Consider the following 22,131-nt stretch of genomic DNA (forward strand, 5'->3'; position numbering starts at 1 on the left):
AAAAGCCATTTTCCCAGGAGGTTGCAGTTATTTGCTGTCAGAGCAGAGCAGCTCGTGCTCGACTGTTTGTGCTCAATGCTGAACTTCAGTCTGGTCTGGAATGGATTTTGCTGTCCATAGTTGTAACAATTTCTGTGGATTACTGAGAAAGTTCTTCCCGTCTCTAGTTTGGGTTTCCTGACTCCAGTTGCCATTTTACCTTTATTTTTGTATTACACATTCAATGCCCCAGACAGACTTTTTGGGATACTCTTCCCATGGCAGTCATTGTTTACCTCCATGAAGGTCTCTGAAATCTCCTTTCCTAGCAGACACTGAGAGCAAAAACATTTCTGTATTGCTGATCATTCAGTCTCTACCTCATTTTCCTCAGAGAATTCCTCAGCAATAATTCTGTTTTTTATGTTTCTGTGTCAGCTGACCATACCTTTAGAAGCATATGAAGAAACAGTAATGTGCATCATGTTTTGTCTGGAGATTAATAAGCTAAAATCAATAGAGGTGTGCTACTTAATAAACCCATTGTGTTTTTCTTTTGAGTTTGAAAAATGTATCTCAGTCAAAACTCTTTTCAATATTGAACCTGTAGGGCCAATGGAGCGATGCAAAGGCAGCTGCTCACCTGGTATTTGTTAAGTGATTGAGCTGTATTTGCTCTGAATTGCTGATTTATGTGCAGGTTGATCTACTTTTAATATTCAATATTAGCTCACCTAAAAGTGACTTAAAAGTAGAGATGCATAACAAAGACAAATAGCAGTGGCACTGGGGATCTTTCAGCCTGCTCTCAGCACTCCCTGCCTTTTCCCCTTTTCCTTCCCCTGAGTGTTCAGGACCACAGAATCTTTTTTTCAGGAAATGGACACCCGATTTTGTCTGTAACTGTTGGTATCCAACTTTGCTGGAGGAAAAAAGCTGAGATTTGAAGAGGGGAGTTGCAGTGGGTTTTACTGATGAGGGTGATGTGGTACTTCTCTGGAATACTGTAACTTTCCTTTTCTCTGCAGGGTAGAGGTTCTCAAGATCAAATTCTGTCTTTAATTAAAATTTATTAATTCCTCAGGGACAGGACTATGCAACCTGCTTTCAAGATCTTGTAAGACCTTGTAGTAACTGAAAGATCTATTTAATCTGACTTTGCTTTATGTGTTTTACAAATGTAAGCTCTTCAAGGTCTCAGAAGCATTAGCTGAGCCTTGTTAATTTGTTTGTTAGAGAAAATGTTTGAGGTCCTTGTCATGATGCTCTCCTGTTTCTGGAGTCACATTCACTCATGCAATCCCGATGAGATTTGGGTTCCTTGGCTGTTTAATGAGTATTTACTCCTTTTTTGCTGCCATTCCAAAGCTGTCCACCCAGGCTGCCTTTTCCTTTTGCATTTTCTGGTTGTAAATTTGTGCCCCAAGGTGATTTTCAGGGAGAATGAAACATGAGGGAGCTTTCAGTCTCCTGCTGTGCATCTCATCTGCCAGGGCGGGGGACAAGCCCAGGGTAGAGGACCCAGCACCCAGCACCATTTTGTACTTAAATGTCAGCATTAGTCCAAGAAAAACTGTCTGGTTTTGTTGAATTTAGTCCTGAATCTTCATTTTGAGGTAAAACCCATCTAAGCTTTGCATGTACCAAAGAAAGAAACTGGATAGGCCAACCCAGCAATGTAATGAAACTCAAGCAGTTTGGAGGTGCAGAAAAGCAAGGCAGAAATGCTGTGGAGCAAATTTCCAGATAATTTTGGCATATTCAATCCTACTTCTTCTTGAGATTTACATAAAAATAAATCTGCAGCATCCTTTTAAGGACACAAGTCAGGATGTTGGCGAGTTTGGTAAGCAGACTTAATGAAAATTTACTGAAGCTGTTAATATACATGTGCCAACAGATTGGCACCTTATCCCTTTGCTCCTTCTTGCAACTCAAAAAGTTCTTTAATTACTATTACTTCTATTACTTTTATTTTTAAATCAGCATCGCTGAAGAGCCAGAGAGGCTGGAAGTATCAACACATTTAGAAAAAGCAACAGTGTATAGCATGAATGCTTACTTAATTTTATTTTTTTTTGATAGGCAGAAAAATATTCTAGCCAAGAATAATAATTGCAGTATTTTATTATTTTTGGTTTTAGGACTCAGATAGTCTTTTCAGTAGTATTTTATTCAATTCTTGGAGAGTATAAACTAAAAATGCCTTCCTGGCTTCTAAACCCTTGGTTAGCCAAGGTTACCCTCCTGGCGAGCCCCTTCTGTGGTTAATTACTGAGTGCAAGGATCTCATACCTATTAACTGCCCCCTTGTGTTTTCTGTCCCTCAGCCAGTTAGTTCTTTCCCAAAACCCTTCTGAGACAGCTTTGATTTTTTTCCCTGCCAATTTTCCTGTTTCCCTGGGATGCTCTATATCAACCAAACTTTTCCTTGCAGGTCCAGGTTTAAATTCTGTTTCCCATTACAGCTTAAAACTGTAAATAAAGCCCAGGGTGCAGCCCTTGGTTCCTGAGCCTGAGGTGTGAGCAGCCCTGGGCTGCAGAAATGCCAATGTCATCAAAGCTTCCTCTCTGCAAGGAATTTTTGCTCTGTATTTTATTTTCATTTCTGCTTTCAGTGAATATTTAGTGAGCTCTGATTGCATAATTGAATTTGATAAACTGATGGTATGTGATTGATGAGAAAGTCAGGAATAAAGGATTAGAAGATAAAATTACTTCAAGGGTTTAAGTAAATCTTCCAGAGAGCCAGGGTAATTTATAAAGCATGCTATACTCTTTATAAAAATATTCCCGTAGGTCTATTAAATTTTAGCTTCTAACAGAACTGGATTGAGTTTTGAGAATCATTTTCATGTAATAACAGCTTGATTGTGATGCTTTAAATGGGAGATAGCTCTGAGTGGGCTGCAGCATCACTGGGTTTGGAATATTTGAGTAGGAAATATAGGGCTGAATGAAGACTTGTGGGCAGCACTTTGTCTTCCAAATGCATAATCTTTTTCTTGGAAAGACATAAGTTAGGAGTAAGTGGATAATTCAGAGTAAGTAATGAAGGAGGTTGTGCTGCTGAGTCTGTAAATCACTGAAAACAAGGATCAACAAATGACTCAGTTTGGTGCAGACACCACTTCCACTGAGCTCTCCCTCAGTGACTGCACTTTCTTTGGGAGGAACAGTTTAGGGAACTCATTCCAGGAGCCTCTGTACATGAGCAGGTAAGTGTTGTTTTCAGAAGACTCAGCACGAATCATTTCACTTTACCAGCTGGGCTCTGTTATCTTCCCCTGAACACCAGCACTGCTCCCAGCTGCTGCTTTTCCATCTCCTGAGGAAGCCTGGCACCTTTAATCTTGCCAGGGTAGAATGTCTGCAGCTCCCTTGGGAGACTCCCCAAAATACCTTTGACAGGATTTAACATTTTCTCTCTTGTTTAGAAATATCTTTGTAAAAATTTGCTTTTATCTCTGGATAAAATAATTATATTTCACAGGAACATCCTCTAACTCCAACATAAATTTTTCTTTATAACATTTAAAATATTGGCTGGTTTTACTAGTTAGGAGACAATGAGAATTGGGATGAGATGATTTCACAATAATTGCAGTCATTAAAACAACAACTAAAGAGAAGCTTTGCAGAATATATTTTCAGTCATGTAATAGTGTGGAGAAGTGTAAAAACTCTCCTTGGCTTGTCTGGGAATATCTGCTAGTTTGGAGGTGTTCCAATTTTCTCATATGTTGGATTGTTGTAGCTTCCTATACAGCCAATTTAGAGAAGATACTGCTGATCTGCACTCATCACAAATCAGTTTCTTTGAAAGACAGGTTATTTAAAATGCTACAAATCAGAAAAGGGCCCTACCCCAAATACAGTTTTTATTTCAGTTTGTTAGATTGATTTTGTGTGATAGTTTATAAGTGTTGCTTTAAGATTATGTGGTTTTTCTTTCTGCATAAATGACTGTGTTCCTGAGGTTAAATTCTAAGAACTCAGGAGAGAATGTGTCAATCCAAATCACCAGATGAGTGGGGAGCTGAGGTTGATTTATGACCCATTGCAGGAGATATTTGGCACCAGTGGGCCTGGGGCTGCCTGGCCACGCTCAGCTGGAGCCAGCTCTGACCCTTCAGTGATAACAAGGCTGTGCTGCCACGTGCTCTGCACTCAGAAACATCCCCTGAGAAAAGGGAAAGATAGAGAGACTTTGACAATCCCCAGGCTGGGCTGTGAACCCCAGGGGAGCACCAGGGTCACAGGGAACCCTCCACCAGCACCCCCTGGCCCAAACTCCTGGGGCTGCCAATGATTCTGTGGGCTCAAAAATTCCAGCCTTGAACAGCACATGGGGGCACTCCAAACTGTAAAATTAGGTTAAACTCTTTAAATATAAAATGCCTGAGTATATATAAAATGCCAAGTATAAAAATGAAATATAATTATTTAAACATAAAATTCCAAGTATAAAAATGCCTGAGATTTTTGTGTAAAATAAATGTTTAAAGGAAGGTTTGCAGTTCAACTGAGCCATTACTTGCACTGGGACAACATTTATGTATCTTGGGATTTTTTTCTGTATTTTATATATAAAGTACACACACACACACACCCTGCACACTTTAAAGAAGAGCTCAGTATTGTCTACTTATTCAGTATTATTAATATTTTCTATAAAAATTCTGTCTTTAAATATAACTCCTGTGTTTTATGTGTAATCATAAAATCCTGAAAGGATTTCCAGGCCAGGTTGGATGGAGCGACTTGGTCTAGTAAAGGTGTCCCTGCCCATGGGAGGGGTTGGAACTGGATGAGTTGTAGCATCCCTTCCAGCCCAGGCCATTCTGTGCTAATTTTGGTTATAGAAGGTATTTGTGTGCTTCTAAAATTAAGCCTATAGTTCCTTTAGAGTTACAAGTAGAAATTCGACACATAAAGTGTAAAAAGTCTTCATCTTCCAGAGGTGATGGGGGTAGATCTCCAGCAGGTGTGGACTCAGAATCAATCTGTATTTGAGCAGAGCTTTGGCAATTTACCCATCAAGAATTTTGCTGCTTGGAGTGTTTTATTTGTGATACTCAAGAGCTTGCGATTAGAAGTGACCCTTGCATATTACTGAAGTACCCTAATTCAAAAATCTGTTAGTGGCTTCAGGTAATATAATTTAACACATTTTGGTTTGCAAGAACATTGAAAAATACTTGTGAGGTGTTTTTTTCTAAATTCTTTTCCCTATCAAGAATCTTCATTTACCCTGAGACTTCTCCTGCTGTGATAATCATTTCTATCCAAGATTACACTTCTGGTTTCTATTCAAGAAACTTTTTAAAAAAAGGATAGAAAAAGAAAAGCTTTGAGTAGATTTAATCCTCAGAAAGGAGAAGGGGGAAAAAAAGCCAGTAGGGTTGTTCACTTCCTGCCACAGCAGACAATGTTGGAATTCTCATCTGGGGAAAGAGTAAACATGGACAAAAGCTTGTCTGAGTGGGCAAGGACAAAGTTTATCAAGATCTTGGTAATTCTGCCCCTAAAGATAAAGCTTAGTTATGAATGCACCAGTGCAAGCCTTAACTGAATCATGTTGTTTCTTGTTTTACCATGAGTGTGTTGAGGAGAAATTAGCTAAATATCAGTAGTTTCTCCTTTATTTTCCTAAGTAGCCTCCAAACCTATTTTTTCCTTTGTATTTCAGGGGATGTTGCACCATTCTTCAAGACAGAACCAGGCTTGCCCCAGATCCACCTGGAAGGAAACAGACTGGTCCTTACGTGCCTTGCCGAAGGCAGCTGGCCCTTGGAATTCAAGTGGTTGCACAACGACAGTGAAATCACCTCCTACTCCAGTGAATACAAGTAAATAACATCCATATAATCACCTCTGCAAGTGGAATTGCAAACAACAACCCCAAACCAAACCCCACCCCCTCAGTTTCCCAATGCCTCAAAGAGCTTTGTAGATACAGACACAGGGACTTCGGGGTTTATTATGAAAGAAGAGTAGATTTTGTAAACAGATGAGATTCCTTTGCTAAAAATGAGATTTAATGCTTCAAAACATGGGGAATTTTTAAGAGGTGCCTTTTGCTGGAGATGTAACTTTTACCTGTGTTTGTGATAAATAGGAGACACATTCCATAGCTAAATGTTACATATGATGTGTGAACTCATCCTTGAACAGAGCCAAGCTCGCTGGGACTGTCCGTCTCCATCAGATCTAGAGGAATGTGGTCTGTCTTAAATTCCACACAAAACTTTCTGTTTCAATTCTAGCAATCCCAAAAGGGAGCTGATAGTTTAACAAACTGCCCTTTAATGATTGTGCAGTTTGCCCCCAGGACCTCCCTCCCCATCCCACAGACATTCCATCAAACAGGAGCTAAACCACAGCTGGCTTATCAGAGCTCATTCCTACTGATAGGCAGCTCATGGCTGGCCAAGGACCAACGTGCCAGACAGCCAAGTTTTGTCTGCTTTTCTCTCACGTGGGAGGATTGACTGGGTTTTCTCTGTGCAAACAGAAATTTCTGTACCCTTATGGAAATTTAATTTTTATGCGACTTATTTGGTGCTTTCTAATTGTGTAGAATTTGCCAAATGAGTTCAGACATTGTGAGGGGTGAGTGTGTGACAGAGAGAGCCCAGACAGAACACCTGTGCCTTTTGCAAAGCAAGCTAAATACTGCATTTTTGGGACACAAGGCTTAAGGTAGAGAAAAGTTATGCCCTATCACTATAGACAGAAATTACAGTATGAGTTAGTATGCAGATAATGAGATAAAGTTCTATATTGTTACACAAGGTAATACATAATTAATTTTCTCAAAGATTTTCAAAATTTTAACCCAGCACTAGTTCTGTTTTTGATGTTATTTACATTTACAGAGTAGTAGGGGAAAAAATTCCCTTAAAAAACTTTTTAAAACTTGTGGTGGTCATTTAGCATTTCAAGTATTTAGCAACTGTTTAAACCCAAGCATTTAGTTCTATCTGAAGTTACCTAAAAATGCAAGACTTGATTTGGAGGAGCCCCCTTAGTCCTGAGTCCCTGCATCTATTCATGGTTGCTGCTTTCAAGCCTTTGGGAGGTGGATTATGAGCCACACACACATAAAGAGGAGATTTGTGAATGCTTTCTAGAAAATGAAAAGATCTCTAATAGCACAACAAATCACAGAATGTTTGAGCATGGCTTTGTGCAAATGCCACTTGTTTTGATCAATGGCAGCAGAGTCAGTTGCAGTGGCTGGGCAGAAGGAGCTGGAAGCAGCCCTTGACCATGGGAGATGCTGAGAGAGAGGGAGGAAAAATGGTGTGGGGGGACAAACACATGAACATGGAATGAGCAGCAAGCAAAGGTTAGAACTCCAGCCCTGTAGGTGTGCTAGGCACCGGGAGATGACATTTCATGGTATTAGGAGAAACCTGGGTAAGAATGTGTGACATTTTGAAATAAGACCTGAGTGCTGTGGTATTTCTTAAACAAGTGGACATCCCAATACAAAATTGGAATTTTACTGTGTATGGCAGTGGGAGTCAGTTATTAGAACACCTTTCCCAAGCTGTGTGTGCACATACCTGCAGTCAGTCCCTTGTTTCTTATATTGCATTTAATTTGTTCTTGTGAATGTCAGGTCATGATTCCAACCATATTTATTAATTCTGCATTTTTTATATTGTTATTTCTATTTCTCATTAAAAGATCTGGCGCAGAGGAAGCTGCTGGTTTATGATAATATTATTGATAGAAAATATTAATTTAGAAATTGCATCCCTACTGCTACACCACAGCCAGAGATCAGCTAAACAGGATTTTGATTCTGTAGAAATGCAAAGCTTTAAGCTTCCAAAAAATGACATAGGTGCATTAGGATGAATGAAAGCAAGGAAAAGATATGCTCAGACATAAAAATTGCAGTTGCAGAATTTAACCTTTGACCCCATAACAGTTTGCTGTGCAGTTCTCTTGGGTAAATAGCCTGTTTAAATGCACGAATCTTCCTGAGTAAGTGACTTCTGCTGCAATTTGAATCATCAATCAAAGATTTTTTGGTAATTGATATTACTTAGTGTGTCTCAGTTAAAGTAATGTCTACATTGTAACAGGCTGAAATATATTATTATAACAGCCCAAGTGAGTAAAGAACTAATTGGAGCCTTTGCATTGTGACATTGGTGACCCTGAGTGAGCAGCTCCTCTTTGTCTAACGAGGCTGGTTGTGTGCACGGCCCAGTGTTTACAGTGACTGTGCATGCACCACTTTGTGTTAAGTGTTTATAAAACAACCTTAGAAATTCTTTGTGATCTGAGATCCACCTTATGATAACAAATCGATGCTGCTGACTGCAGGAGCAATTTTGGTCGTGTCTATAGGTTAAGAGACTTTAATGTTCAGGCAGTGCCTTTTTTCTGTTTTCTTTTTTTCCTCCCTTTGTTTTCTTTTGAATTAAGTTCTTGACCAGGTGTGTCTGTCATATTCACTTCTGTGGCCTAAAGATATTGATTTATTGGAATTTAAGAAACTATGGTCATGTCTAAGCAGCCATACACTTTCAACCAAACTACTTAAAAGTATCTAATTGTTATGTTTTAACAATGGACACATTTCAGTTTTCTTCTGTATTTTAAAAGTGACATCAGTTGATCCATAAGTCTTTTGTTAGAAAGCTTGAGTAGATAAAAAGTAACATGAATATCTAATAAAATACACTTAACTTTAATTCTGTATCCATAATTATGACTATTAAATCCCATAGCCTATAGCTTCACTTTCAACTCTTAGGGCATTTAAAATTAAAATGAGAGTTTAAATTTTAGATTAGGAGTGAACTGTAAGTGTTGGCTGGGATTTCTCCTTAAGTGGCTGATGCCACTCCCTCCTGGAGCTCTTTGCAGAGGGGTGATGGAGCACATCAGGCTCAGGGAGACTCCCCTTGAAGCTTCTCTTTTCCGCTTGTCACTTCCCATCTCTCTGCAGAACCTTCCCAAACTCCAGGTTCTGCTTGGCTGTGCCATTTAAAATGAGGGAAAAGTCAGGGCTGACTTTCCAAAGTCCTTGCAGACATTCCCAGGAACGTCAAGAAGCCTCCATACAAAACCATGACACATCTCCACAATGGGAAGATATGTCTCCAAAGTTTGAGCATAGACAAAAATAAAGCAAAATTCTGTCTTGTCACTGAAAGGAATTGCATTAACCTTTGATTTCAGTTCATTCAGGGAAAGAAAGTCTTATTTAGAACTTAGAAAGCCTATTTATATCTCTTCATGCCAGTCAGAAAACAAGTGGAATGGGAAAAGCACAGCACAAAAAGCAGTATCAAGGCTGTAAGGTCAATAGAAAAGTAGGTTTTAAAACAATAATAAGACATATGAGGTGCATAAAGATTGTTTAAAATTGTAAACACAGAATCAGAAATTCCATTAATATTTATCCCTTGCCCAGGTTTGCAATTTTCAAGGTAGTCTCAAACAGTATTAACACATGTCCTATCTCTTTTTTCCACATTTAATTCTTCTAACTTTGCTTGCTGTACCTGCACATTATACCCAGTAGGTCCACTGAGAATCCAGCTGCTCTAGGTTTTGGCTGCCTTGGAATTTCCAAAGTAGATGGGATTTTCACTGTAAATTTTTAAAAGATTTTCATTTCTTCAGGCAACATGTTAAGAATGTTTCCTGCTGAAACTTTAATAAGTCAGAAAAGAAAACCAAAGTAGGACACTTCTGATCTAATTGATTTGTTTTGTCCTGGTGGCAGCAAAACTAAATCTGCATTACTGTCCTGGTGCAGATGAATACTCAGGAAAGAGGCCTTTAATTTTGGCTTAATTTAATAGACAAGGTATTAGCCAAGTAGGACACTAAATCTTCATGGGAGAAAGGAAGATTGTTGTTGTATAACTGTTGGGTAAAAAGAACTATAAAAATTCATTTTCAGTATTTGTCACAATCTTCAGTTCTTTTTATTTTTTTTTAAATAATGATGTTTTCCAACAATCTTCTTCTTGACAAAGAAGGAAATGATTTTGTAAGGATCTAGAGAAGCCTCCTGTCCTATTGATTTCTCCCTTTGTATTTTCACCTGCTCTCTCACTCTGTTCCCCATGGTGAGGCTCATCAGGCAAGAGGAAACAACATTCCTGCTTCAGAGTCATTATTTGTGTGCTGGGGCTGCTGTGGCTCCTGTACAGAGCACAGGTTGGAATCCTCCTTTTCCTCCGGCCACAGCCACGGGAGGGAATGTGCTGGTGGCTCCTGGGCAGGTCCCAGCAGTGACCTGGGGAGCTCACAGGAGCCACAGCACATATCCAAGGGCAGCCAGGGGCTCCTGGAAACCCCAGGGATGTCTGAAGCTTGCCCATGCTCTTGGGCTCTGCTGTGTCCCCTGCGTTTGGTGTTGTAACCCAATTGCTGGGCTGTGTTTTGTGATGACACCAGAATCTTCTGCCTCTTTTGTTTTATGCTCCCTGATCCTGTTCAGGCATTAAGCTCGTGGGTGTGTTCAATATATTTGAGTCTAAGAAGAAATGTTTTCTTTTAGTGGAATTAAATTTAGAAGATTAAAATTCAGCAGTTTTCCTTTTCCTTATCTTCCATAAAGACTTTCATTAATCCTGCCATAATATCTCCTGAAGGTGACTGGGGGAATATGCACTTGTGATTAATGTTTGTTTAATGCAGGATTATCTCTATTATTCATGTGTTTTATTCCCATTAAAACTGTGCCTATCAGCTCATTTTCATGTTGAGCAATCAGATGTAGCTGAATGAGGAAGGTGAGATTAGTGGACTGAGTGTGTGTTTGAAGGGCAGAGCAAACACAAAGTACAGCACAAGGTGGCACTTCCAGGATTCCTGAGTTCCAGTGGTCACACAGTGGAGCTTTCATTGGAAAGCTTTGATACTTCTTGCAAGTCTTCCTAATACCTACACTTAAGCTTCTTGTGGCTTCTCTGAACTAATTACCTGCTCTCCCTTATGAATGAATGTAGAGAAAACTAGGGGAAAAAAATTAAGTCGGTCTTTCATGTGTATTTTTTATATACTTGGCATTTATCATAGACAGAACTGAAGACTTAAAGGTATTTTCATGCATTTAGTGTTGGCTGCTTTTTAAAAACCTGTATGTAACAGACAGTACTGTAACCAAAGACCTGAGATTACACAGGAATGCTGTTTGTAAGAAAAAATACAATAAGCATTTAAGACAAAGTGCAAACCAGGAAGAAGTGCTCTCTAATTGTGCCTTTTGCCCTGCAGGTACATCATCCCAGCTCTGCAGAGGGCTGATGCTGGCTTCTACCAGTGCATCGTGAGGAACAGGATGGGGGCACTGCTGCAGAGGAGATCCCAAGTCCAAGTGGCATGTATGTCTGAGTGGGGGTCACTCTGTGACTCATTGGCTTCTTTTGGGGTAAAAAACCTGATGTATGATGACATTTGTCAGTCTGAACAGGTGTTAAATATCAGGCTTAACAAATTTTTTCAATTACCGCCTCATAAGAATTTCATACTTCAGTTGTCATCTGGCAGCAGCTCAGAGCAGTGCAACACAGTCTTTGAGCTGTTCAAAGCCATGAAAATGAGATTGTTTGGAGATATCTGTAGCATGAGAGAACTGTTATACTTTATGGAATTAAGGAAGGCCATGCACAAAACTATCAAAACAACAGCAACAACAAGAAAAATTCTAGAGGAAAACAGCAGCACCTAAAGGGAATGGGATGGTGGAATAGCACCAGGAAGATTTCACATCCTAATCCTTGAAGTACAAAATCAGCAGTTTTGCAACAAAACTTTAAAATTCTGTTCTCAACACCTTTCTTGAGCAAAGCCCCCCAGTGTGTTTGCCCCACTTCAGTTTGGACTTTGCAGAATTTTTGAAATCCAGCTGCCATTTGGAAAGGTTAAGTTAGTTTTCTCAGGTGTTTGTGCTAGTGAACGTGACATAAGAAATGATCACATACCCTTGATTTCCCTTTTTTCCAGTTAACCTGTAGAAAACAAAATTCAAGTAACATTTTTGGAAATAATAAAAAAGTTAGGCCTATTTTTTTTCCCAAAGTAAAAGCATAAAAGAAATTTTAAGAGACAGATTTGTGTGCTGTGCCTAAGAAGTCTCATTCTGGATCAAATTCCTCCTTGTCGGGGTCGGTAACTGGAAATTCAGTAGTAGTAAATGTCAGTTGATAAGCAGAATTTAAAGAAATTGAATTATTTATTAGATACCCAATTTGAATGAACTGATTCAAGTTAATCAGTATGTCAATAAGGGAAATTACATGGAATTTCCTGTGTTTTAAAATAAAACCAGTTGCAAATGGCATTATGTAAGTTTTGGTATCATGTTCATCAGTTTACTGCATACAGTAGATTTTGTTACTATATCTGTAGTGTCAGTGATATCAGTAATTTAATGTTTGGTCTCCCTATTGTTTCAGAGCTGCTGGGAGCTAAAGTAAAAATAAACTGCTGCTAAAATGGCGTTTTCCTTCCCTGACCTCTGCCAGCCCTTGTGCCCCTGCTGGCTTCTGACCATGGGCTCACTCTGACCTGGCTCAGACCCTTCCAAGTATTTTTCCAAATACTCCTCTGCAGATTTAGTGAATTCTGTCAGGTCACAGAGGATCTACTGCAAGCTGCTGTGAGTGAACAGAACTTTGAGTGAGGTGTGGGGCAAGCAGGGGGTTTAGAGGGGAAGGGAAGGGTGAGGTTCCTCTTCTTGAGCAGCACTGAGCCTTTGGAGGAGCCTGGATTCCTCTGGAGCTGCATCTCCAGGTGTGGTTTCAGGGGACCAAGGCTTTGGTAGCAGTCCCAGGGAAAAATGTGCCCATTTCCTCCTGCATCCCACTAACCATTCCCACTCCTGGGCTGCAGTAGAGCTCACTCCCCTTTAGGCTCAGCAGGAAAATGCGTTTGAGCAGCTGTGGGCTGGGAGACTTCTCCAAAATTCCTAAAAGAGCAACAGTTCTTTTGTTGGGCTGGTAAAGTTCTCTCCCAGCTCCTCCCGACCCAGCTGTGCAAGCAGTTGTATTGGCACAGTGCAGGGAACAATTCCTCAGGAAGCCCTGGTGGGAACAATAGTGAGAAGGACACACAGGGATGCTTTTCCTTGATGCTGCTGCAGAATTCTGTCTCCTGAAATGCCAACTTCATTCCTCTCTGAAGGGGGGAAGGTTTGCAGTGCAGAGTTTTGTCTCTCCAGGCTGGTTTGTGTGTGTTTGGCTGTTCTGGAAAGAGTAAGAAGTGCAATTTTCTTCAGTTTTAGTTTCCCCCCATTTAATTTCTGGATCCCTGAAGGAGGCTTAAAGGTTCTCTCTTAAATCTGTGTGAATTAAGCAGTCTATGTATTAATTCATTTATTCATTTCTTTATACTGATGAAGACAGGGAAAGCAAACCAGATCCTGTGTGACTTGGGAGACCTTTGGTGTTGAGTCTTTGTGACATCAATGGCTTCTGTAGTGAAATTGCCAGTCAGATTTGCACTTTATTCCTGTAGATTAAAGTGTTCTACAAGTTTTAAATAACCCCTTTCCCCTTCACTCAGGGTAGCTACTGATGCCATGGGATTGTTTTCTGTGTTTTAATTGCTTTTATATAAATTAATTTATTTAAGCTGAGTGGATGTAGTGAAGTTCCTGATATTTTATCATATATTGTTTTTTGGTTATTCTTCAAAGCATATCAGAAAGGAACATTCCAAGGGGTTCCTAAAATCATCTTAGCCACTCATCAAAAACTTATGGGGTTTGAAATGTTAGTCTTTTAACTCAGACAGATTCACAATAAACGATCTATTTTTGCCAGTGAGTAGAGGATGCTTCCCAATACACTTCAACTCAAGATCTCTAGTGAAAAATTGAAAGGTGTAATTATAATGGCACTGAGAAAGATCTGAGGTATTTTCCATGTCCTAGATATCTGAAGTAGCAGGGAACTTGTTAAATAATTTAAAAAATATTTCAACACATGCTAACATATTACTTAACTGAATGGGAACAGATATTTGTGAGAAAACTGCTGAGTAAATCTTAATTACAGGATGGGCTTAAAAACTCCTGTATTGTGAAAACTAAAATAATCACACGACAGTGAAGTTAATTAGATCCACCTCCGCAGTTTGAAATTTCTTTTCAAGTAGCTGATCTGATTACAGTTGTAAGGAATCTGGAGCAGCAGAGGAAGTACAATGCTGATTATGTCTGAATAAATAACTTGAAAACCACAAAGATGATTAAAGCTTCTTTAAAATACCATGTGTTTTTAATTTCTGCTCTTGTTCTGTCTCTTCTCATCTCCTGCCCATTCACAGACCTGATAGTAGTCATTTCTTCTCTGTGTCCTTTGCATCCCTTTCTGCAGCACAGAATTTGTAGAGAACCCTGTTGTCCTTAAAAAAAAGGGGAATTCGGTGACAGAAGCTAGAAGAGTTCTCTGTTGTGCATGTGTCAGTTTCCTAGTTTAAATCAAATTAAAATGCAGAGAAGTTCTTTGGAGGGTGAAGAAGTAAGAGCCTGCAGCCCCTATTCACTTTAATGGATAAGAATGCAGTACAAAAGGCAATGGAAAAACAAGAAAAAAACACTCACTGAATTTCTCCAAGGTCTCTCCAGATACCTGAACTTGCCTGTGAAGTAAAGCCTGCAGAGGCAGAGGTTCTGCAAGGGTAGCAGCATTTCTTCCTTTAGAACTTTTGTTAAAAGCTGCTCTCCAACACTAGGGATGCACTATTGACCTTGAAATGTCATGCCAGGAGAGCTGGCAGCCCCCAGCATGACCTTGGGATTCCAGGATCATTTTGGGATCCTTGCCTAGGTCTGACTCTGTTGGCCTGGCTGCAGTGGAAGAGCTGCTTGTCTGTTTGTGTAGCTGTGGATAAAAAACAAAAAGATAACCAAAAAAAGGATGCATTTATTTACACCATGAGCATCCCTTTGAATTGCAGGAGTTTCTTTTTTATTATTAAGGATTTGTCTGGAAAAAAATCCAACCAAATGAAAAACCAAAGCAAGCAAACCTCCATTAAAACATCATTTTTAGTAAAACCCCTCAGTTACTGCCCAAGAGCACAGGGGCCACACAGGGCTGCTCATGGATGCTCTGCCTGTGTGCAGCAGCAGCACTGGGGTTTCCTCCATCTGCCTCTATAAGCCAAAATCCCCAAATTCCAAACTGTCCCACGATCCACAGTGTCCCATGAGTAATCACCAGTGCGATGTTGTCATCTTATTGCAAAGCTCCCATCCCTGCTCAGTGATTCCTCATGGACAGCACTTCACCACACTGACTCCTTCTTCCTCACAGCACAACCAACAAACTCCATCACCCTCCTCACCCAGCTAACCCACTCTTTTATAGCACTCATCTTCTTATTGGACCTTTATTAAGGGCAGGCCTGTTCCTAATTTTTGGTGGTTAGAACAGCTGCAACTCCTCAGGTGTGAGACTACCTTCTGCACTATCTTTATTTTCTTACATTCTATCCCTCCACAGTGGCAAACGTGGTGATTTCTCTGCCTCCTGAAAAGAAATGGGGAGAAAGGCAAAACTTCTCTTTTTAATTTTTTAATTTATTTTATTATTTGCAGACATGGGAGATTTCATGGACACAGACCAGAGAAAAACAGTGACTGAAGGACAAGCTGCTGTTCTGAACTTCCCACACATCCTCAGCCACCCGAGGCCCCAAGTGACTTGGTTTAGAGACGGGCACAAGATTATACCAAGCAGCAGAATGTAAGTCAGTGTAAAGCTCAAAATACACCCACCCTAAAATATGATTAATTATATTTGATAACACAGCTTACATTTTAAGTACACTAATTAAGGTTTAAAGAGAATAAAGTAGTGATGTTCATACTAAGTTTGAGATAAATTACTATTTTAAGACTGTCTCTGAACTTCTGAAGCAGTTTGACAAAATAATTCATGTGGTTTTAATGGTCCTGGTGCAGCATAAGGGGCTGGATGTGCAGAATGTCTGAGCTTCCTTCACGCTATTCATTTCCATGATACATTTTGGAAAAAGGAATGTTCTTCTCTCCATTATGTTTACTTGAGTGCACTAACTTAATGAATTCTGAGGTTTTTTTCTTTTAAAACTAGAATCTGTGAGGTTTGTTACAGAGTTATGCTTAGTACTATTTTCCTCACAATAAATTTCTAGATATTGTTTTTTCTTTTCATTATTTTTTAGCCAACAATGACAATTTAATTTATTTTTTACTAATTAGCAGCTCATCCCTAATGACACACTACTTGCATTTTGATTAGTTATTATCTCAAAGTGTGCTCATTTATCCTATTCTGAAACAGTTATGAAGCCAGCCCATGTTTTTATCTGCACAGTTTCATTCAGAGACCGAAGGGCTTGGCTGTAACATTAAAAAATGTGGATTAAATCTTGTCTCATTTATTGGAAAGCTGTTGAAATGCCAGGAATGTTGCTAGTTAGTTTTTAACTGTGCATTACATTTTCATGTGTTCAAAGGGATAGATGTGCTAGCAAATTATGGTGATGGGATATTGCTGTGTTCCAGGAGTGCTTTAGAGTTCATATTAGAGAGGGAAAACTTCTCTTAAATTTGAATTTTCTAATCTGTGCAGTATATTTTACTGCTATTTGCCTTTTTGAAATCTGAATGCTGGTATTAGAGTAGCTTTGAAATTGTTAAAATTAGTATTGCAGGGATGTGAAGAAACAATGTAATAATTTATGAATAATTTAATAGCAATTTGATGGGAAACAGCTGGAAGATGAAACAATGGGTTCCTGGGCAATCTCCTGAAGAGAGCTAAGTGACAAATCCTGAGTTATTAACCATTAAGGATCTACTTGTGCCACATTACAAATTTTGTGTTGTCGATGCTGAGAATACACAGATCAGGGATTTGCAGACAGCAACAAGGCCTTGTTATCCTGATATCTGAGAGTTTCCTGGGGACGCTTACAGGGAACAGAGCAGAGTGACCAAGCCAAGCCTGCAGGGCCTGACAATGAGATTGGCCTGAGTTCTCTGACAGTTTGGGAAAATTGCAAGTAGAGCTGTGTATGTCATGTATTTGTTAATATAAAGATCCTGATTTTCTCCTGCTGTGCTTTCCTCTTGCTCTTACCCCTTTGGGATTGCTGGGGTAAAATCACCTCTAACTGTGAGAACTGCAACCCTGGCTACAGCAAGGCTGAAATACACCTCAAGGTTTCCATATAAATTCCATTTCTCTGGTCAGAAATTTTGTCTAAAAGGGACACTTGAGGACATTTGTCTGATCTGTGTAGGAACCTCTGAGTACTTCAGCAGCTGGAATGCCCATGCTGGAAGTGTGAGCCTGCTTGGAAGTTTGATAGATGGTGCATAGTGAGTCTGATACGTTCAGGAGGTGACAGATTTATGGTACACACACCAATCATCAGAGCTCTCTGTGTGCAGTAGGTCTCAAAATACTGAAAAAATCAGAGAGCTTCCACTCACATCTTGCTGTCCATGAAATTTGGGCAGTAAATATGGCAGCCCTGTAAATACAGGGAAGTGGAGAGGATGCATATAAAACTGTGAGAAATGGAGAAATATCTTCTGGGAACTGTTTCTTACCTGTGGAGCAAGTTGTGCATTTCAAATGCTTTTTGTGCACCTGGAGGGATCAATTTCCCCGATCAGTTTAGCCAGTGATCCAGTTAGGCTGATGCATCAATCTCACTGGATCTCCTGCTAAACTGATCAGGGAAATTGATACAACCACCTTGTACGATGCTCTTTAATCTGATTAAAAGTACCTTATATTGCTAAATCAATACAAAGCTTTTTTAATGCTCTTAAACAAGCTTACAATGATTTGGCTGAATCAATCAGCCATAATTTCATGTGTCAGCTGTAATAATGACTTCTAGGAGTGACATTGCTGTGGTGCATGAGGAGTGAGGACATAAACAGTGCTAAAAATAGAGAGAACAGTGGTGGTTATGGTGAAATTCATTCAAATAGTTGGTAGAGTTAAGCCTTACTCATGCAAAAGCCTTAAATGTGCTTAACACTACACTATTTTTATGCCATAAAAATGATCCTCATGTTTGTGTGTATGGATTTATCTCACAGATGTGGGAACAGAGTTGTCCTTAGGTGAGAAGTACTAAAGATCAAAAGTAACATTAGTTCTGAGAATAAAAAATAGGAAATTCTTAAGATGTTTCAAGGAATGTCATTTAATTGGCTCTGCGGTAAGGCTTTCCTAGGCAGCTTTAAGGTGCTAAATGCTGATGTATTTCTCCTTCAATGTGTACCACTATTTAGGACACTTAGGAGAGAGGCCCTGCCAGCTCTTCAGCATCTCTGGGAAACCTGTGCCAGGGCCTGAGAACAGGAGAAAATGAGCAAGGAGAAGAATTAGGGTTTGAGGTGTTTGTTATTATTCTACATTCCCCAAGAAGTTCTAGGAGAGACTTCACATTACACCCAGACAGGTTCATTTCCAAACACACCAGCAGAGAAATGTGGAGTTACAGCTGCACTGTTATCCAGGCTCTTGACTGATGGGATGATTTTGCCTGTTTCCCTGCACATCTTACCAAAACTAGCAGCTCTCTAAAGGTGACTGCATCAAAAGAAATTGCTACTCTGGGATATCAAGTATTCTGCTTGCCTTGCCTGCCTGTACTTCATCAGGTTTAAAAGCAAAGAACATTTAACTTTCTTTACACGAGCACAAACAGTACCTTGGAGAGGCACAAAGGACAGTGGCACCATCAAGGTCTACAATTGCCTTTCACTTGTGGCATTGAGGAATTAAATTCTTAGCACTCTTAGAGGGTTTTTTACCTTTCTCTAAGTGAAGGATTTTTCAGAGAAAAGGTTCATTCCAGCCATCAATTCATTTAAATCACTTTCTTTAAGAAGAAAACTTCTATGCAGATGTTATTACTGTCTTCATTAACTTCCTTACAGTGAAACTGCTCTTCCCCATGTAGGCTGCAGTTAGATGAATATTAACTCATGTCTTTTGACAGCAGAATTATGTCTGACACAAAACAGGACAGTTCATTTTTGGTGTATAAAGGCACTCCTGGGGTGTCCCTTTCAGCAGGATGGACGTTTAGTCCCTTCATTAACTCCTGAGGAACCAAAAAGCTTCAAAGTGCACTCATCCCCCTAGGCAGGAATGTTTGATTGCACTTTATTCAGGTACACAAGGGTTAATATCTGTGTTCTGCACTCAGATCAATTCATTACTGGATGGATTTGGTCATTATTAACTCTTAGAGACTGAAGTTGCTGGCAGGTCTTGGAAATTAAAACACATCAAGCAAGCGACTCTCTCATGACTTGCTGTGGTTTTGAGCACTCACAATACTTTGCAAATAGGCAAAGCTGGTGCAAATTTATTCAGCATTTGTTAAAGTAAAATTGTAAGTGTATTAATGGCAGCCTCAAAAAAAAAGTAGTTGTAGCTAAGTAGGCATTAAAATATGAGAAAAATTAAGGTATCTAGGAATAATACATCAAATTTGGGGTTGATAATAGCATTAGATTAGGTTTTGCTTTGATGATAGCAGCTGACTTAATGTTCCATGTATATATTTTTCGCTTTAAAACAAACGCTACTTCATTTTTCTGTGAGCAGTTCTAGTGGCACAGAGCATCTCTCTGCAAATTCCAGCCTGTCATACAACTTAAGCCAGTTGCACATAATTACTTTTCACATACACTGGATAATACTTTCATTAAGATCATGATGATTATCATTACTGAACAATAAATTCATAGACTGTCAACTCTGCAATGTATTGGCTGAGCAATAATTTAAAAAAATAAAATTTGCAGATCTCCTGTCTGGTAACATCATGGAGTGACGCCTCTCAGCAATCAGATGTGAAAAAACCCTATAATATTTGGTTTATCTGTATGTACCTTTCACAGACTCCACATTAAGGTCAGTCAGTTACCTGAAAAAGAAGACTATTTGCTAGAATTAAATTATTCCTTTAAGCTAAAATTCATCACCACCACTCTGTAATTAATTTATTTAACCAAACTTCTGCACTGAGTAGCTTCAGGCAGCACCAGGAATCATCTTCCAATAGTTTCAGTGTTGTCCCCAAGGCCTGCATGGGTATGAAGGACTGTAGGGAAATCTCCCATCATCTCTTGGAGTGCTCAGTTTGAGGAGTCCTGGCACTGTCAGGGGCTGTGTGAGCATCATTGTCTGTCAGGGCTGCTGTGGCCATCACCGTGCTCAGCAGAGGGAAACAGCAGCACCCCAGGGAAGCAAATCCCAGCATTATTTCCCAGAGCTGTTTGAGTTGTCTGGATCCAACCTCGCTGCTTTCCTCTCTGCACATCATTTGTTCGCCACAGGTTTCAAACATATGTGTCAGGAATTAATTTATTCAGACTCTCATCTTCCTGAGGTGATTGTTGTTGTTTGGTTTGATGAAGGGGAGGAAACTGAGGTGGCACCTGGGGACCAGGGGATGCTGAGTGCAGGGTGGGTGGCAGCAGCACAGCCCTCAGAGGTGGGACAGGGACAGCAGGAAGGAAACGGTGCTGCCAAGGAAAATGCCTTTTAGCAAGGCTCATTTGGAAGGGGATTCTTCCCATGAGAGGCACTCGAGCTGATGAGATGAGAGGCACATTTTGGGATTTGACCAATATGTTTCATTACAAGTTTGGACCGCAAACCACAGAGGGTTTTGTAATGTATGTTTTTTTCATAAGCCAGGGGAAGTTGCTGCCATTACAGTAGCAGTGTAAAATCCATATCTTTGCTAGAAAAAAGTGGATGCTTGGAACTAATATTGTGCCTTAATGGGCCTCAGCTGCTCACAGTATCTTCCAGGACAATCTTCAGCAGCTGTAAATTTCAATAAAACTTCAAAGATCACTGTCTAGGAGGAAAATCTGACTGTTGGATATTGTTTTTCCTATGATAATCACATATAAGGAACAAAATCATTTTATGTGCTACTACCCTTATTAATCATAGATTTGGAATTTGTAAAACAAAGGCAATGGAAGTGTCACTGGAAGGAAACCTTTTTGCTCTAAGTATGATTTACTTATCACAGCTAGCAGTGAAATTGATTTATGAGTTTGTTGCTTTCTGGGGACAAACGTACTTTGAGAAAGAAAATATGGACTGTGAAAGAAGTGTTAATAGCATTACTCTTTGAAAGTGAATTATATACTATTTTTAAAAAAACATCCTCAATCTAGAGGTGGGTAAATATGAAGACTTGTTGTCATTGTATTTTGAGGCTCACTTTTTGCATCTGCTGCATTTTCTAATCAGAACTAAAGATGCTATTAGGGACAAATCATGAATATAATCCTTTAATAACTAATGTGCTTTTGTGGAAAACCATTTTTCTGTCAATCTTTGAACTACTCTGGCTACAAATGGAAATATTTTAATATGCAGCCAAGATAAGACTATTTAAAAGTGTCGCAGTCATTCTTAAGAGCAAATATGCAAAAGAAAACTATTGCTTTATGCTTAAAAAGTGGCAATTGTTCACAAATCCCTGAGAACAATTTATCTCCTGTGGCCCCTCACATATCTCTGCTTTTATGGAAATAGATGCAAAATGCTGGTGATTTATCAAATATAGCAAAAGGTAATGTCTTATGTTTACCAATCAACTTTTATTAATCAAAACTGACTAAAGTAAGAGGTATCTGTCAGTACTTCTGGCTCTGTACTACCAAGGATTGTTAATTTTCTTTCTATGCAGGAAAGGACAAATTCTGCCTTGCCTCATGATTCCAGTGGATTTTTATGTGATGTGAAAAGGTGCTAAGACATATAAGTTTGTAGCTTTAAGATACAGGTTTATGTGGAATACTTTAAAAGCCTTTCATTTTGGCAGATTTACTTTTATAGTGAAAACTGCTGTGTGATTCAGGAAGAAAGAAAAAAAAAACCCAAACCACAGAACCTGGCACTCTGGGGATATATTGTGGCTTTTGTGGTTGATTTGCATCAAGTCTACTTTGTTAACAGCATTCAGCTTGAATTTAAAGAATTTGCTACATGGGAGCAAAAGCGAAGCAGTTTTGCATTAATTAGTGCTGCAGGGAGAGGCAGGAGCTGGCAGCCTGTGCCTTATCCCAGAGTGGGGAGTGGAGCTGTGCTGTGCTTGGCCTTCCCCAAACAGGTT

At 39.5% G+C, this 22,131-nt stretch overlaps 1 protein-coding gene and 1 long non-coding RNA gene across 4 annotated transcripts in view; one reads left to right on the plus strand and one right to left on the minus strand.

The window, feature by feature from the left end:
• Positions 1-22,131, plus strand: part of SDK1 (sidekick cell adhesion molecule 1) — a 387,510-nt gene that overhangs the window by 103,172 nt on the left and 262,207 nt on the right. For all 3 annotated transcript variants that reach the window (XM_064725525.1, XM_064725524.1, XM_064725523.1), the window contains exons 3-5: positions 5,672-5,831; positions 11,239-11,345; positions 15,569-15,716. In XM_064725525.1, the coding sequence (XP_064581595.1) occupies positions 5,672-5,831; positions 11,239-11,345; positions 15,569-15,716 (415 nt within the window). The remainder of the gene's footprint in view (positions 1-5,671; positions 5,832-11,238; positions 11,346-15,568; positions 15,717-22,131) is intronic.
• On the minus strand, positions 13,231-15,298 carry LOC135454231 (uncharacterized). Its single transcript, XR_010442043.1, has 3 exons — positions 15,189-15,298; positions 14,570-14,849; positions 13,231-14,370 (listed from the first exon to the last, which is right to left on the minus strand). It is a non-coding gene; the product is annotated as an uncharacterized LOC135454231 (long non-coding RNA).

The sequence above is a fragment of the Zonotrichia leucophrys genome, chromosome 14 (genome assembly GCF_028769735.1).
Source record: "Zonotrichia leucophrys gambelii isolate GWCS_2022_RI chromosome 14, RI_Zleu_2.0, whole genome shotgun sequence".
Classification (NCBI taxonomy): Eukaryota; Metazoa; Chordata; class Aves; order Passeriformes; family Passerellidae; genus Zonotrichia; species Zonotrichia leucophrys.